At 39.4% G+C, this 15,831-nt stretch overlaps 1 protein-coding gene across 2 annotated transcripts in view; it reads left to right on the forward strand.

Moving 5' to 3' along the window:
* Positions 1-15,831, forward strand: part of GALNT13 (polypeptide N-acetylgalactosaminyltransferase 13) — a 164,043-nt gene that overhangs the window by 13,599 nt on the left and 134,613 nt on the right. For both annotated transcript variants that reach the window (XM_082198423.1, XM_082198422.1), the window contains exon 2: positions 9,398-9,634. In XM_082198423.1, coding sequence (XP_082054549.1) covers positions 9,493-9,634 — 142 coding nt within the window. In that variant the 5' untranslated portion in view covers positions 9,398-9,492. The remainder of the gene's footprint in view (positions 1-9,397; positions 9,635-15,831) is intronic.

Below are 15,831 nucleotides of genomic sequence, written 5' to 3' on the forward strand. Positions count from 1 at the left end.
TATAGAACCTTATGCATGTACCAAAATCAAAAGAACATTGATTTTCTTTTTTTTTTAAAAAGGAATGAACTTTATTTCATTCTGAAAAATGAGATGGGCATTAAATGCAAGGCAATAACTTGGTTTATTGAATGGAATCACATATCTAACTGTGAGACAATGCTTTATCCAAACCTTGAATACATTGCTGCAGGTAAAACCTGCAAACTAGTTGAATTACTAAGCAGGAATTAAACATTGTGGTAAGGCAATAATTCCAACCTTGCACAGTTTATGGGGCTCAATAGTCAAATCCCAACCCCTTGAGTCTAATAGTCAACTTTAGTTGGAGGCAGGAACATGGTAGCATGTAGCCCTGTCCTGTCTCTCTTTTTCCTTTCCATTTAACTTTGCACATGTGGCAATGGGTCAAATTAGCTGCTACATTATGAAGCAAGACTTGTCTGAGGTACAGTAGGTGTGGCTGCAGTGTGAACTAATGGTTTTGAGTTACATATGTTGTGGAATCAACAGCAGCATCCCTTCACAACTTGATATTTTTGCTTATAGTGAATGCCAGTTATTGAATGTTAGCTTTAAAAGCAGGGATGGGGAACCTTTGGCTTTCCAGATGTGGTATGAAGACTGCATGCAGTGTTTGGTATATGGTCCTGTTGCTGGTTATCCGCATGCCACATGGTGTTCTTTCCCCATGAAATGGGTGGAACCTAACGTCAGGGGTACCATTACCTTTATAAGGGATTTGGGCATTTAACATTGATGTAATATACTTACCTCACCGGGATTTGAAAAAATCTAGAAAGAAAGTTTTTCCAGGAAATTATGTTTGCTTCTTGGTGCGCATGCCTTTTGACATAATGTCATGGCCTCCTCAAGCTTCGTGTGAGCTTCTGTAGAAGATGTTTGCTGTGTGCAAAGTGTGGCAGGTTGTGTAATAAGAAACCTTTAAAAAACAGAGAACACACTTCTCTTCTAAAGTCAGTCATTCTGTAATGTAAGAGTAATGCAAACCATACAGCAACTGGGATGTCATTCATGTGTAAAAGATGCAAAATCTACTCGATAGGAATGTGCATTCTAACCACATTCTATTTTCTTTTCAATTCTGCGTTTTTGTTTGTTTTTAAAGAGAAATTGCACATGCTTCATACACAGAGAAGCCCCCCCCCCCCCGAGGCAGCTTAAATTCAAATATTTGGAGATTGTATCATGGAATTGTATAATTGTATAGTGGAATTGTAGAGGCTAATAGTCCAACCCCTTGCAATATAGGAATCTTTTGCCCAATGGGGCTCAAGCCCACAACCCTGAGATTAAGAGTCTCATGCTGTAGTGCCTGAGCTATCCACAGGGCTTTAGTTACAAAACAAAAAAGACCCCAAAACAATTGTGTGGACATGAGTTTGGGACTTGGTAAACAGTTATTCTGCATAGGGCTGGGACCTAAACAGCAATTTGATTGCCCAATAATCTGATATATCTTCACCCTGGGTGCCTGAGCACCCACATATTTCAGTGCCAGGGCCATGCATGCACCCACAATCATGGAGCCAAGCTGGCACTCCTGACTGTTTCAACAAACGTTTAGTGTATAAACCATATTTGGAAGTAAGTCCCATTTATCTCAGTTTCACTTTCTATGAAGGAATTGGTCTACCAAGCCCTGGTTACAAAGGAAGGAAGGAAGAGTTTCTGCTTATCAACAGGTAGCTCAAATTTCATAGAACTCAATGAGGTTTAACCATCCTGAGTGTTTCAAAGATTGCAGCCTATGGAAGTTGCAGTGTCTGTTGAAGATACTGCATTTTCATTGCTTCCTGGAGTAAGTAGCTTTGAGGGGAAAGAGCCTGTTGACAGTATGACAACAGACCATCGTGTGGAATAAAATTAAGGCAATATCCAGCACTTTTGAAAAAAAAATAATAGCTGATTCCTTACGTACTTTGGCTACAGGTTAAATTACCAAAGGCAGCAATATGTGTATCACAGCAATCATAAATGGAATGAGTGCACCACCTTAACAATGGATTTTTATGGACAGAAAACTTATTGGTAGAATATCTCAAGCTGAGCAATGGTGACATGTTTATGTAGCCTGATCTATCTTGTGTTGTTGTTTTTTTAATGGTCTTTAGAAATACAAAATATATGTAGCTGTAGTATGCTTGCATTTATTGAAAGGTAGCTTAAGTAGGTTTCCCCCCACCCCAACTGTTTTTGCCAACTCATTTTCTGTGAATTGTGAAATACTTTAAAAGTTTAAAATCTGTTATAAAGCTGAAAAACTGCACAATGGAAGTGTCAGAGATTCATCTTCAACAGGGGTCAGCAAACTTTTTCAGCAGGGGGCTGATCCACTGTCCCTCAGACCTTGTTGGGGCCCAGACTATATTTTTTTTTTGGGGGGGGGAAGAAAATAAGAAGAATGAACTCCTATGCCGCACAAATAACCCAGAGATGTATTTTAAAGGAAAGGTCACATTCTACTCCTGTAAAAACACGTTGATTCCTGGACCGTCCATGGGCCAGATTTAGAAGGTGATTGGGCCGGATCTGGGCCCCGGGCCTTGGTTTGCATACCCATGATCTTCATGCACCCACCTGCAAGGGGATAAATCTAAGTTATTGTCTTTGAAAATTATTTTTGCTTCTCTCCAATTCTGGCTAAAATCCATGTTCACTTTAAAACCTCCTATTTTTTTCTTATTCCCATGTGAAAAGCTTGACATATGAATTCAAATTGCTCATAGTGGAAGATCTAAGGCCCTTTAAGTGTTGTGTGAGGGAACACCTTACTAGTAAGGACACAGGTGGGGTGCAGAGTGGCTGCTAGGCTTCTAAAGCAGAGGCAGATGGTCGTGTCTCACTTGTCAAGCGCAAGATCTTACTTTAGCTGCAGCTGCATAAGCTGTGCTTCACGTTGCTGCAGATTAAATGGAGAAATAAGATTGGAGCTGTACAGCATTACTTTGCCAAGCAGCGTGGTTTTTAGGAAGTGTGTTCTGTTTTCTGTGAGGTATCACTTAATCAATTAGAGTTGCTGCTTTTAAAAATAGCACTCCAAAGTGAGGTGGGGCAACTATCTTATTCTTAAGCCCTTAGGTGGAAAAACCTGTAAGGATTGCCGTTATATCTAGAGCAGCAGTGGAAAGTAGTTGAGTTGCACTACAGCACTAAAATGGGCAGTTGAATTGAAAGAGAGATAATGTTAAGGTTGTGTTAGTGATGACATTCTGCTGTGCATGTCAACCTGCATATTTTCGAGCAGTGTTCTAAATTAGCCACGTGCATTTTTCACCTGGCTATCGGCCACTTGTAACCAAGTGAAGAGGCCTCTGCACCAAGATGACACCTGACATGGAGGTGCATGCCTGGGAATCATTGGATCTTTAGTGTTTTCACACACTAATACCGCATCCTGTAGAATTCTATCAGTTATATTTTATCTGCACAATCAGAATGAATTTCAGGAACCAAAATGGTTTTTTTCTGTGCGGAGCAGTGAACAACATTTTAGTTAATTGTTGTAGTTTGTCTTCACTTACCCCATCCCACTGCCTCGCTCACAGCTGTATAGAATATTCTTAGGTGATGAATGGTCTGTGCCACCATTAAGAAAAGGAGCTCAGAATAGCCCAGTACAGTATATATGTGAACTCTCCCTGGATGAAGTGACTTTTCTTCTTTAAGCTCTCAAAGTTCTTAACCTAGCTCAAGGTTGTCATCTGAACTAGCCAGATATTTAACTGATTACCAATCACAGTCAGTCCATCATTTGAAAAATTAGGTTTTAGAGCCATCTTTCCCAAAAATGGCAACTGGACATTCAGTTTTGGCCATTGTAACCATGATTTACATAGCTGTTTGGTTCCTAGCTTATATATATTGAGTTTCTAACACTGCATCAGAGAGTCTTGTGGCACCTAAAATACTAACACATTAAGATCTGGCAAGTATAGCTTTACTTCCGTATGCTAAAAGGATAGTTTCTATTAAACTAATTTAAGCTGGCTGTGGAAATAAATGACTAAAATATCATCCATTAGAAGATGATTTTCACCTCTTTGCTGCCAAAAATCTTGGGAACAGAGATTTGACAATTGTTCTTAGCGTTATATATTCACTCTTTAACCCTGAGTACTAAATTCCAGATAAAATAAGAGATCTATTTTAGATATAGTCTTTAGATAGCTTAAAGGAAAGCTACAGTAATCGTCTCACAAAAATGTTGGAAGGAACTTGCGAGGAAGAACCACTAGTACTGTTTTGTGTACGGATTCACACTGTTGGCAGTATTTGTCTGTATCTCAGTGGTGCTCAGGGCAGCTAGCAACAACAGCAATGGGTAGGTTCTATAGCTTTTCTTACATTTCCAAGAAATTGTGCAAATGGAAGCACATCTGTGGCTTTAGTTTTACTTTTCTCTCACAGTGCTCTAGTGCAGTTTTCCAAATCTGCAGTTTCCAGATATTGTACTACAGCCCTAATTATTGGCCACCCTTGCTGGGGATGATGGGGGCTGTAGTGCTACAATATCTGGGGACCAAAGTTTGTCAAAGGCTGCTGTCATGTAACCTTTCAACAGGTATGGAATTGCATCTTTTTGATCAAACACATTATTATGCATACCCTTTCCCTAGTTAACATACATTTCTCAGTAGCCCTAAGAACAACACTGCCAGGTAGGTTAGTACCATTATCCTCATGTTGCACATTTCTTTGGTGTGGGTGTGTGAGAGAGAAGGCGGGATGGAATATTGTCTTGCCCAAGGCCTGTAAGTGATATTGTGCCAGAGTAAACGTGCATAGGTTTGCAGCCTCAGTTTCTTAGCTTCTAATTTGCACTAGTTCCTATTAGCTTTTAAAAAAGTTTTTCAGTCCTTTGCACACTTACTCAGGCAACTCCATTTCCGACTGTTTGATATAGAATATGTTATATTCTCAGTGAAATGAAGTTATTATACCATATGTATTAGAAGTGCCACAGAATTCTACCAAAAAAAAAATCTGAGAATGCTTGGCACTGCAGGTACTATGGAGAGGACTACTAATTTTGTTGCCAAGCAACTGCTGTCAAATGCAGTGGCTCACAGTCAAGCTGTTGATGGATTCAGCTGGGGAAACTTAAATGCATACAGAGGAAGGCGATAACATTGTTGAATTGAATTCAATAGTACTTCATAGGCATATGTGCTACATAAGTTTTGCAAAAACAATCAGGTCAGGAAGGGCACCTAAGATAGGGGGAGAAATGGATAATTACTATTAGAAAATGGAGCATCCTGACATTGTTCAACACTGTCCATTCCTAACTCAGTGCTAGATAGATAATATATTGTGACAAGTAAGAAATCAGTTTTGGTATTTGGTTTCCATAGTAAGGAGCAGAAAATGGATTCATTCTCAAAAACCTGTTGCAATAGAACATGACTAGTAGGAATGTTTGCAGAAGGTATTCTTACATGTTTGTATATTGGTGTGCATCCAGCATGGGGATGAGAACACACAGTCAGGGCCTCATTCAGAGGTAGTGCTAAACCAGAATTGAATGTTGCAAGGGCGTGGTGAGCTTTGAGTTTGCATGCTTGCATCTCCTAGCACCTACTGGTGTGGCTGTGATAAGGCATTCGGAAGCTTTTACTTCAGTTTTAGATTAAACATGGCTGGTCAAAATGCAGAAAAGCTATGATTCATCCAATGTTAACTATGGTTTGTCGAACCAAGACAGATTGAGCCCCTAGAAATGACCACTATCAAAACAAACTGAAACTTTGAAGTCCTTTTATACAGTTTCTTCCTCGGGTCATGTGACTTTGAGCCAGATCTAACTGGAATTGTGTGGGGCTAGTTCTAGGGTAGCAGCTGGGGTTGAAGGGAGGAGGGTTCTCAAAACCATTACCCCAAAGTCTCTTACAGTGTTCTTCTGGCCAAGAGTGGCAGTCGTTTTGGTGGCTGGCAGTCACATTTCCTCCTAGAAGACAGAATGACTTTACATCATTGTGATAGTTTCATTTTGGAGGACTCATGAATACAAAGCCAGTGGGAAGCTTGCCTGTAGCTAGATGTTTTGGATAACCATGACCTAGTCATGAATTCCCATGTATGATGGTCCTGTGTTACAGCTGAAGGGCTTCTGTGAAGCTGAATAGTTGTGAGGCTGGAAAAAACTAACTTAGGAGGATTATACCCTGCTTTAACCCAGGAGGTACATTTTCTCTATTAAAATATTACTAAATCATGAATACAGAACAATTATAATCCTCTTTAATGGTAGTACAGTGAGAAGTAATTTATTTCTGTAATTCTCCTTGTCCTTGGTTCAGGATTCATGATGTACATGATCTTTATAGTTGGCCATACTTCCTGCAAATTGATTTCTCTTAAAAGGAAGAGCCATTTTTACAGATATTACTTATTTCTTCTTTATAATGCACATTTCAGCTTTTTACCTTGTTAACAACTCCTTTTAACTAGTAATGTTTTTATAGCTCTTCAATAATGAGATCCATAAAAGCACCACTTCAGGTAGTTTTTGTGTGTGTTCGCTTCTCCAAATATGCAGCACCAAATTCCCATGTCACATTCTGCTTTGAGTTCAGCAGTTAAATTGCAAGTCCAGACTCAGCCTTCCCCTCCCCTTTTAATCTCCCATGTGATGGTTAGAATAGCCTGACTAATAATCATAATAGTAATAGTAATAATAAATAAGATTTATTAATACCCCACACATCTGACTGGGTTTCCCCCAGTCACTCTGGGCGGCTTACAACATATCTAAAAACATAATAAAAACACCAATCCTTTAAAATATGTTCAGAATCTCTTGTCTCTGGCAGTGAGCTGGTGAATTTGCGACCCTCTACCTGTCCAAATCATAACATTCTGCATTACAATTCAATTAGAATGTATTTTAAAGGCATTGGGGGGGGGGATTGTTTCAGGCCAAAGACTGGGATATATTGAACTTTTTGGGATAGCAGCCAATATATCTTGGGATGCTGGCCCTGGGCATCTAATAATATAGTGAGGAGGAAATTAAAGAGTCATGAACCTAACAAACTGCATGCTGTTCTGAAATTTCTCAGGCACCTAGTAGTCTGGTCAGGCATTCCTTCTTCCTGCTCAGTCTTTTTCAAGAATATATGTGTCTCAGTATAATACTCTTATGGTAAGACTATTACACTGAGAACTCTTAAAACCTTAGTGAAATTCTCGAGATGTTAAGGAATATTCAGAAAGAGAGACGAATTCCCAGCACTACAAAATCTACTGCTTCAGCCAAAGCATTATGAGCCCTTTGCTGTATTCTTTACCCCTCAAGGTTTTTTCCAGTTGTTTCTTGGGTGCCTGGGGTGAGATCAGGCATGGGTATTGAAACTGCAAACTCCTTCTTACGTATTTCTCACTGCAGGGAACAGGATGCGACTGAGCTATGTTTGTTTGGGGGACAGGATTTCTCTATGGCTGTGAGAGAAACCTCATCTAACCGGCTCAGGAGCATGCTGTCTTGAAATTTTTGCAGAATTTAATTCCCACTCCAGTCACTTCAAATTCTCTGCAGAGAATATTGAGGGAGAGAGGCACATGTTCAAAAGTCCACCATTGAGCTTGCCCCAGCTAGAAACAAAGCAACCGCTAAATAAAATGATAGTTGTTGGGTTAGTTGTTGGATTGTTACTTGCCTGGCCTTAAATGTTTAGTCGTTATTTTGCTTATTATATTTTAATTCTCATTCCTTCAGAAGGAGCCCAGGGCAATGTACAATGAAAAAAAACAAAAACAGAAAAGAATGTGTCAAATAAAATTCATACAAATAACCACAAACATCTATACATTTTCAAAACCATTACATTTCAGAAATTGCTTACAACTTTTATCAGTATAATTATCCTGAAATCAATTATTTGAACAGATCGATACAGTTGTATGTTTTCAAAAGAAGAAGAATGGTTTTCAAAAGAAGTTAGTGTATGCTTGGTGTTGGTTAGATCCAGTTGTGGGCTCATAAGCAATACTGGAGATGATATTTTTGTGTGTAAATCTGATCAAGTATGGCAAATGCCATTCAAGGGAGTTGTGTCATACCTCCCCATTTTCACATACGTAATCAGCAAAAAATAAGAAATAAATACAAATGCATGTGTGGGGGAAAGAGATGTACCTAGACTGGCACTTCTTATCAAATCTGGTGAAAATGCTCTACAATCTAGCCATCTTGGTTACAGGGCCAGGTGTCACTGTCACAAGTACCGTATTTTTTGCCCTATAGGATGCACTCCCCCCCCTCCAAAAATGAAGGGGAAATCTGTGTGCGTCCTATGGGGCGAATACAGGCTTTCGCTGAAGCCTGGAGAGCGAGAGGGGTCGGTGCGCACCGACCCCTCTCACTCTCCAGGCTTCAGGAAGCTATCAGCAAGCCTGGGGAGCCCGCAGGAGTTCCTGCAGGGCTCCCCAGGCTGCGGATAGCAGCCTGCCACCCGGCACATGAAGCGCCCTGAAGCAGAGCACCCCTCGCGCCAGGCAGACATCTGCAGCGTGGGGAGCCCTGCGGGACCTCCCACAGGGCTCCCCAGGCTGCGGATAGCAGCCTGCCGCCCGGCGCACATGATGCCCTGAAGCAGAGCGCCCCTCGTGCCGGGCAGACATCAGCCAGCCCCACAAGCTCGGGGGACAGCGGGGAGGCGGAGTGCCGCAATACCGCTGTTCCCCAACCTGGTTTTGGGGGGGAAATAAAGGATTTCCCCCCCTTTGTTTACCCCCCCCAAAAAAACTAGGTGCGTCCTATGGGACGGAGCGTCCTATGGAACGAAAAATATGGTACTTCCACTTGAGAGACCTCATTTAGATCATAAGGTTATGCTTGTTTGATACCTATGAGGAGCTCCTCTTCTGAACTAGCATAGATTTATAAAGATTTGTTATTGCTGCTTTTGTCATGTTCATTGCTTAGTAGGGTGGAAAGGAGTTCTCCTTCTTAGAGTAATGTTGGTTGAGTGCTTAAGGAATTCTGTTTATTGGATCTTGTTTTATTTTTGTATTTGATTTCTAGCATGTTTTTGTTGTTAATATTTTATTGATTTGAAAATCACTTGCAGACATGTTTCTTTGTAGAAAATGACTAATGAATGTAATTGTAGTAAAAATATATATGCAAAGCCTGAAAACTGAAAGCTTCAAAGCAATCATTGATAAAACACCTGCTCTGTATGTTGTTTGAAAGTTTCTTTCTGAAAACATTTAGGTCTGCTATGTGATCTCATTTTCTTACATTTTATGGAAAGCAACAGAAATCAATAATTTATTCAAAAGACAAACAATAAAAAAGCAAAAAAATGAATGTGATCATTTATTGTTTACTTGCTATTTAATTTGAATCCCCCTTTCTCTTAATTTTCAGTGGGATGTTCTCAACATTGCGTTCATGCTGGCATCTTTGGCTTGGATACACCATCAAAGCAGTACCCATCTTTACTACTAATAACTGAACAAAGAATGAGGAGATTTGTCTACTGCAAGGTGGTTCTTGCCACTTCTCTGATGTGGGTACTTGTGGATGTCTTTCTGCTTTTATACTTCAGTGAATGTAACAAATGTGATGACAAGAAAGAGAGATCCCTGCTGCCTGCTTTAAGGGGTAAGATAAAGTCTGAGGTGTCTGCAATCACAATTTCTTCTTCATAGTAACTGTTGACCTATGTGCTAAGTGTGGCTGTCATCTGAGAGCACGATTCCTTAAATCATTGAATTTGAGTCATTTGCCGACAGCTACACAACAATGTCTCTCCCCCCCCTTTTTATCTTTTTAAATCTCATATCCACTTCCTAAAGAGTTTTGTTGATACATGGGCATTCCTAACAAGATTTATGAGTAGCCTACTATCTAAGGCCTTATTATCTATCTTTACAGTTAAATGCTAACTATAAGATCCCCCCAAAAAGCAACTTTTCAAAGTTGAGTTTCAAGTCTCAGTCTGGTCATTCTGTAATGTTTGTAAACTCTGGAGGGGGTGTGGGGAGAGAATGTGTAGTAAGATCACATTACTGTAGCATGAGAAGCCTACCCTTGAAGAGACTCTTATTTTGTAAGTTAAAAGTATTGATGGGTGCAGATGCATTCCAATATGCTTCAAAAAGATATTGTTCCATCAATTATGCTTTTAATCCTAGTAAATTTATTAAAGGTTTTCCCATTTGGACTCTGTAAGGGTCAAGTTTAAGGAAAAAGCAATTGCACAGAAGCAATTCTTACTTAAAAGACTCCCCACAATGAATGCATGCATGCATGCTTGCTTGCTAGCTATTATCCTGTTGTACTGAAAATGCAAACATTCTAGAAAAGTTCTAGAAAGCAGTTCTAGAAAAGGTGTATTATCTCATTAAAACTTATTGGCATAAATCACAGATGGGGGACATGTGGCCCTCTAGATGATGGTGTAATCCAATTTCCATCATGCCTGACCCATTGGACATGCTGCCTGGGGTTGATGCGAGTTGGAATCCAACAACATCTGAAGTGCTTTAGCTTTCCTACCTTTGATACGGATTATTTAGAATAGTATTCATGTGTCCATCTGTAGTGTTTCTGTTTGACGCCAAGCTAGCACAGTTGAATTCTTGGATTTGCAGATGCTGAACAGCTCCTATGAAACAAAGAGAGAAAATGTAATTAGGAAACAATTTTCATCAATGAATAGTGAAAAATAATTAGACAACATACAACATAAAAGAAGGAAGTAAAACTTGTTTAATAAATTAGTCATGATCAATTGTTTTTCCTAGCTCTTAATACAGTGTTTATAAAAAGGAGGAAAAGTACTTTGAGCCTCTAATGGGATTAGGACATGTCGTATCTAACTGGCCCCATTTAACTCCTGCATTTACACATCCTTGGAGTGTATACAGGAGAAGGAGAATGTAAAAGCTCATCATCATTTATGATAAATGTTCGCTTCAATTGATCTACTGATTTGTAGTCCAAACCTGAGAATAAATCAGTCCTCCCTCCCATTTTGTATTGTATGTAGCTGCATCAAGTTGCTGTCTCTGCTAAAAGTTGAAGTGGCTGATGGATCGTTTCAGTATGGAATGATCAGTTTGTCATCTCCTGAACTGATTCAGCCAGCTTAGTTGGCAAGGCAAGAGAAGCCTGACTCAGCAAAAGAAAGAAAAGAGTTTGCTTCTGGGGAAGGAAAGAGAAATGCAGAGTTTTGTATGTGTTCCTCTTTGCTGAGCTTTAAACACCCCCCCCCCCCCGCTATTATGTTGAATTGCATATATGGCTAAGAATTCTAAATGCTAATATGTTGGAGTGGGTTCCTTCTAAACTAAACCAAGAAGCTACTTCCTGTGCTGTGTTAATAAAGATCCCTGCAAAATAGTTCCTGACAGAATATTAATTTGTATTTATTCTTAAATATTCTTAGAAGCACCGATTCTGTGCTGTACTTTGTATTTGGGTAGTGTGCGCGCACTCTTGTATTCATGAGTTTCTCTTATTTCTTGAAAAACATTGTGTTGGGAGATTACAATTTAAGTATTGCTTTTAACCAATTGCGGCACTTTTCTGTTATAGTATTAGCCTTGCAAATACTTGTCTGTTGTAAAACCTATGATACCTTTGCTTAAGAATGCATTAGTTTCCAATAAGTTCTTCAAATGATGATTTCCCCCCCTACTGAAATTGAGCCAAAATTTAAGACTTCCACCAGTCTTGGAAGTGAAATTAGCCATCTTTCTTTGTGCCTCAGGCAGATTGTATTCTTTTGTTTAAAGCTAACAAAATTAGGTGTGCCACAAACCTTTGGCCAGTGGTGTTTGATAAGATAGACATTCCTGTTGAAATGTTAGATTAAAAGTTCAATTGAGGTAGCACAGGTCCCCTAATAGGTCCTCCTCAAATGGCCCACACTGATTCGCACCAATCTATCTATTCTGCTGCTCAGAACTGACTGGAAGGTGCCTCTTCTCTTTGTTCATTCTGACATTACCAGATTTTAGGTGGTGTGAGTAGTTCCCCCGCAGAGGGCATCAAGCTGTGGGGTTGAAAACAGAGAAGATCCATAACTGGAAGATCCATTTGGGGGTGCCAAATTTTATTCTCACTCAGGGTGCCTTGTCTCCAAGGCTTTTGTCATTGTGAGAGAATGTCCTCAGGAGTGACTGGAACACATATTTCAAGGACTGGCGAGGAAGACAATGTGTGACATGAACCTTCTGAGTGACTTTGTGTATTCAGATTATTAAATTGTTTCTTGCATGGTTGGCTTGTTGCCACCATTTTGTGGAACTAAAGTGGTACAAGCAGCTGAACAGTGGCTGTCTTGGATCTGGGATAGGATAGACCCTGTCAGGTGTGCCTTGATTTGAAAGGATTCTCAATGAACCCTTTGAGGGTTATAGTAGTAATGGGTTAATTTCAATGTTTTGCAAGGCTTTAAGTAGAAAGAAAGCTGTTACCTTGGTGAGATTTGAGGAGAAATACTGAACTGTACTGCAAAATGGGTTGGGATTATCTATGGTGGAATTGTCTCAGAGACAGAAGAAGAGACTTGGCTTTGGAGATAAGCTGAACTTGATTTTAAACCTTGGCTGAGAAAACATTGCTGAGAGCTTAACTCCTTTTTATGTAGGGCCAGTCTGTTATTGGAGCAAACATGTGCATTTGATCATATGAACTCATTACATTGTGATCAAATGGTACTTCAAAGGGTGAAGTGAGGGAAACCAAAGGAAAGGATTTCCCTAAGCTCCACAATATTTGCTGTGAAATGTGAAGCATCTTAGCTTGCTCTCCTGAGATGCTATCTGTGATTTCATTTACACTGTTAATTAGTTAGAGCTGGATTTGGAGATGGGTATAGAGCCCTTGGTTATTTGTTTATTTATTTATTTGTTTATTTATTTTGCTGAATGCTGCTGCCTTTACTTTTTTCTTTTTCTTGCTTTTTTGGCAGGCATCAGATATTTTTCTATCTCAGAGGTAGCATTTTTTTTAAAAAAAAATACATTATGCTATCAAGTTTTTTGGTTGTTTTTTTAAAAGAAAAGCTATACAAATGCCCTTACCAGCTCCACTCCATACTGTGAAAGGCAGACTATTATTCTCCCCTGACTAAGAGGTTTGATATGCTGCTATATCTATCTCCTTGATACTCTTTCAAAGTGATTCTAGCTCTAAGAAATGAAGAAATTAACGGTGTCTTATCGCAATTCCCTGGCATTCTGGGGAGAAAACACATTTGTAGTATTTTATCAGTTTAGACAAGTGTAACATTAAGAATCAAAGTGATAGGCTTACAGAGTGGTTATTACACCACTGATAAAACTTTATGATCCATTTACAAAGATGAAAATGAAAACATAACTCCGCTCAACCTGGTAAGTAAGCAGTGCTAGATGTGGGGAAATATTGATCTGTTTGGCTGCTCAAGGCATTAATGAATTGAGCATTTTCTGTATGTCAGAAATGCTGAAACCTGTGTAAACAATGTGCTGCTACACTTTCCTTAACCTTTATGTGTTCATGTGTTGAATGACACTTCCATAGTTGAAGCTCTGAAATGAAGAACGTCGACTTTATTGGAACTACCTTTGAACTGAACAGTCTCAAATGTCAGTATTATCATTCCTCCATCTTTTCCTCAAGCGGATAAAACACTGCCCATTTTACTGAAAGGTGTAACTATTTTTTTTACTCATTAATTTATTTTCAGCACTTGCCTTCTGTGTTTCTAACAAATATTTACAATGAAAGATAAACAATGAAAACAAAACAAAAAATCAGCGGAACCAACAGCATCCTTTTAAAAATAGACAAGGCAGTATAAACCAAGCTGATGAGGAGGATTTACAAAAGTTGGCTGAAATATAACAGTCTTTGTCACCATCTAAAAGTAAGCAACAAAAGGACCAGGCAAACTCAAACCTTCACAGATAAATTTTCTGAGCAACTCTTTCTTCTCCACTCCCTACGGTGTTGTGAATTTGGTTATCTTATATCTGCAGGGCTAGCCCAAAGGCTTACTGCCCAAGGTGGACCTTGACTTGTTGGGAAGGGTGCCATGAGCAGCTCCATCTCAGGCTGGTCAAGTAATCCTGGCAACAGTGACTGAAAACCCCCACAAACACCTCTTCCATTCCCTGGTGGGTTAGAAGCTTGCAACATCCACTAGATTTTATATAACTATAAATAAGTTCTAGTTACAGGCAGGTAGGCATGTTGGTCTGCTGTAGTAGAAACAAAATTAAAAAAAGGAAGAGAAAGAGACTGGAAAGAGAAGTTGCTTCACAAGAGAAGTTGCTGAATTGCAACTTATTACCAAACTTAAAACCATGGAGAGACCTGGTCTGAATAGAGACGTTGGATTCTTATCTCATTATAAAGCTATTTTTAGCCATCTCACCCCTTGCTTTTTCCTGTAAGACCAATTGCAGTTGTTAACAGTCGTCAACAGGTTTACCACACCTATCAGCCAATCACCCATTCCCACCACCCTTCTGAGTAATACCCCTCCCCACCCTCTCACTATATATAAGGGTCTGGTGACTTCTGTTTCAGTGTATCTGAAGAAGTGTGCATGCACATGAAAGCTCATACCAATAACAAACTTAGTTGGTCTCTTAAGGTGCTTCCTCTAAGGAAGGATTTTTTTTTTATTATTACAAATAAGTTACGGTAACTGTTAACTGAAAGAATTCTATCTCCTGACACAACCTTTGTTTTATCAACTTCGTTCTGTTAAATAAAGCTTTCTTATTTGCTCAACTGAGTCTCCAAGTATGAAAGTTTTACCTCACACAAAAACCATAAGACAACTTGTGGTGGTTATAGAGTATATAGAATTATATGGAGGTGGGATCTGCCACAATTAGTATACAGAGCAGTGGGATCCACTTCAGCTGTTGACAAGAACAGTTGATTTGCCTTGGTGATTTTTTAAAAGTCTGGTTAAGACTGGCAAATTGGCATACAGTGGTATCTCGGGTTACATAGGCTTCAGGTTACAGATGCTTCAGGTTAAGAACTTTGCTTCAGGATGAGAACAGAAATTGTGCTCCTATAATATTAACAGTATTTGGCTACTGGAATATTGAAATGGCCTTGATTTAAAAATCCTCTCAGTATTAATCTATTTTATGTTAGGACCACTTGAAAGGACTATTTAAAGTTAAATGATAGAATAATGAATACTATTGCTCTTAAACAGCCCTTGTTTCTCGAGTACCCACTTCATTTGATTCATCTTAATTTGTTACTACCCCACATTTTGATTCATATTAAACCTGTTCTGTGAGACTTATGAAAATGTATACATTTAAACAAGGGATGGAGAATCTGTCTTGATGTACTCTAACTCCCATCAACCTTGACCACTGGCCTTGCTGGTTAGGCCTAGAGATTGAAGCTACCTTGATTGCCATGATCAATGATCTTTGTCAGCTGAGAAGTTGTGGGATGCACAACCCTGTTGATTCTCCTTGCCTTTTCAGGAACTTTTGATATCACTGACCATGGTATCTTCCTGGACGGCTTACAGGATTTGGAAGTGCTTTGCTGTGGCTTCATTCTATGGGCTGCTCGAAAGAATATTTGGATGAGTTTTATTTGCCCTACAGGGAGTTATACTCCGGGAATAAATCTTGTTACCCATGCGATTTAACATCTATTGTATATGAAGCTGTTAGTAGCAGGCATGAGGGGATTTGGAGCTATGTGTCATCAATAAATTCAGGATGCAAAAGGAACAATGACATTTACTGAAAGATGAAGGGGGGGTTCACATGACACCCCTCATGTGTTGAAAATGCATAGGAGGGGGTTGAATTGTCTTG

The sequence above is a fragment of the Podarcis vaucheri genome (genome assembly GCF_965113315.1).
Source record: "Podarcis vaucheri genome assembly, chromosome: 1".
Taxonomy (NCBI): domain Eukaryota; kingdom Metazoa; phylum Chordata; class Lepidosauria; order Squamata; family Lacertidae; genus Podarcis; species Podarcis vaucheri.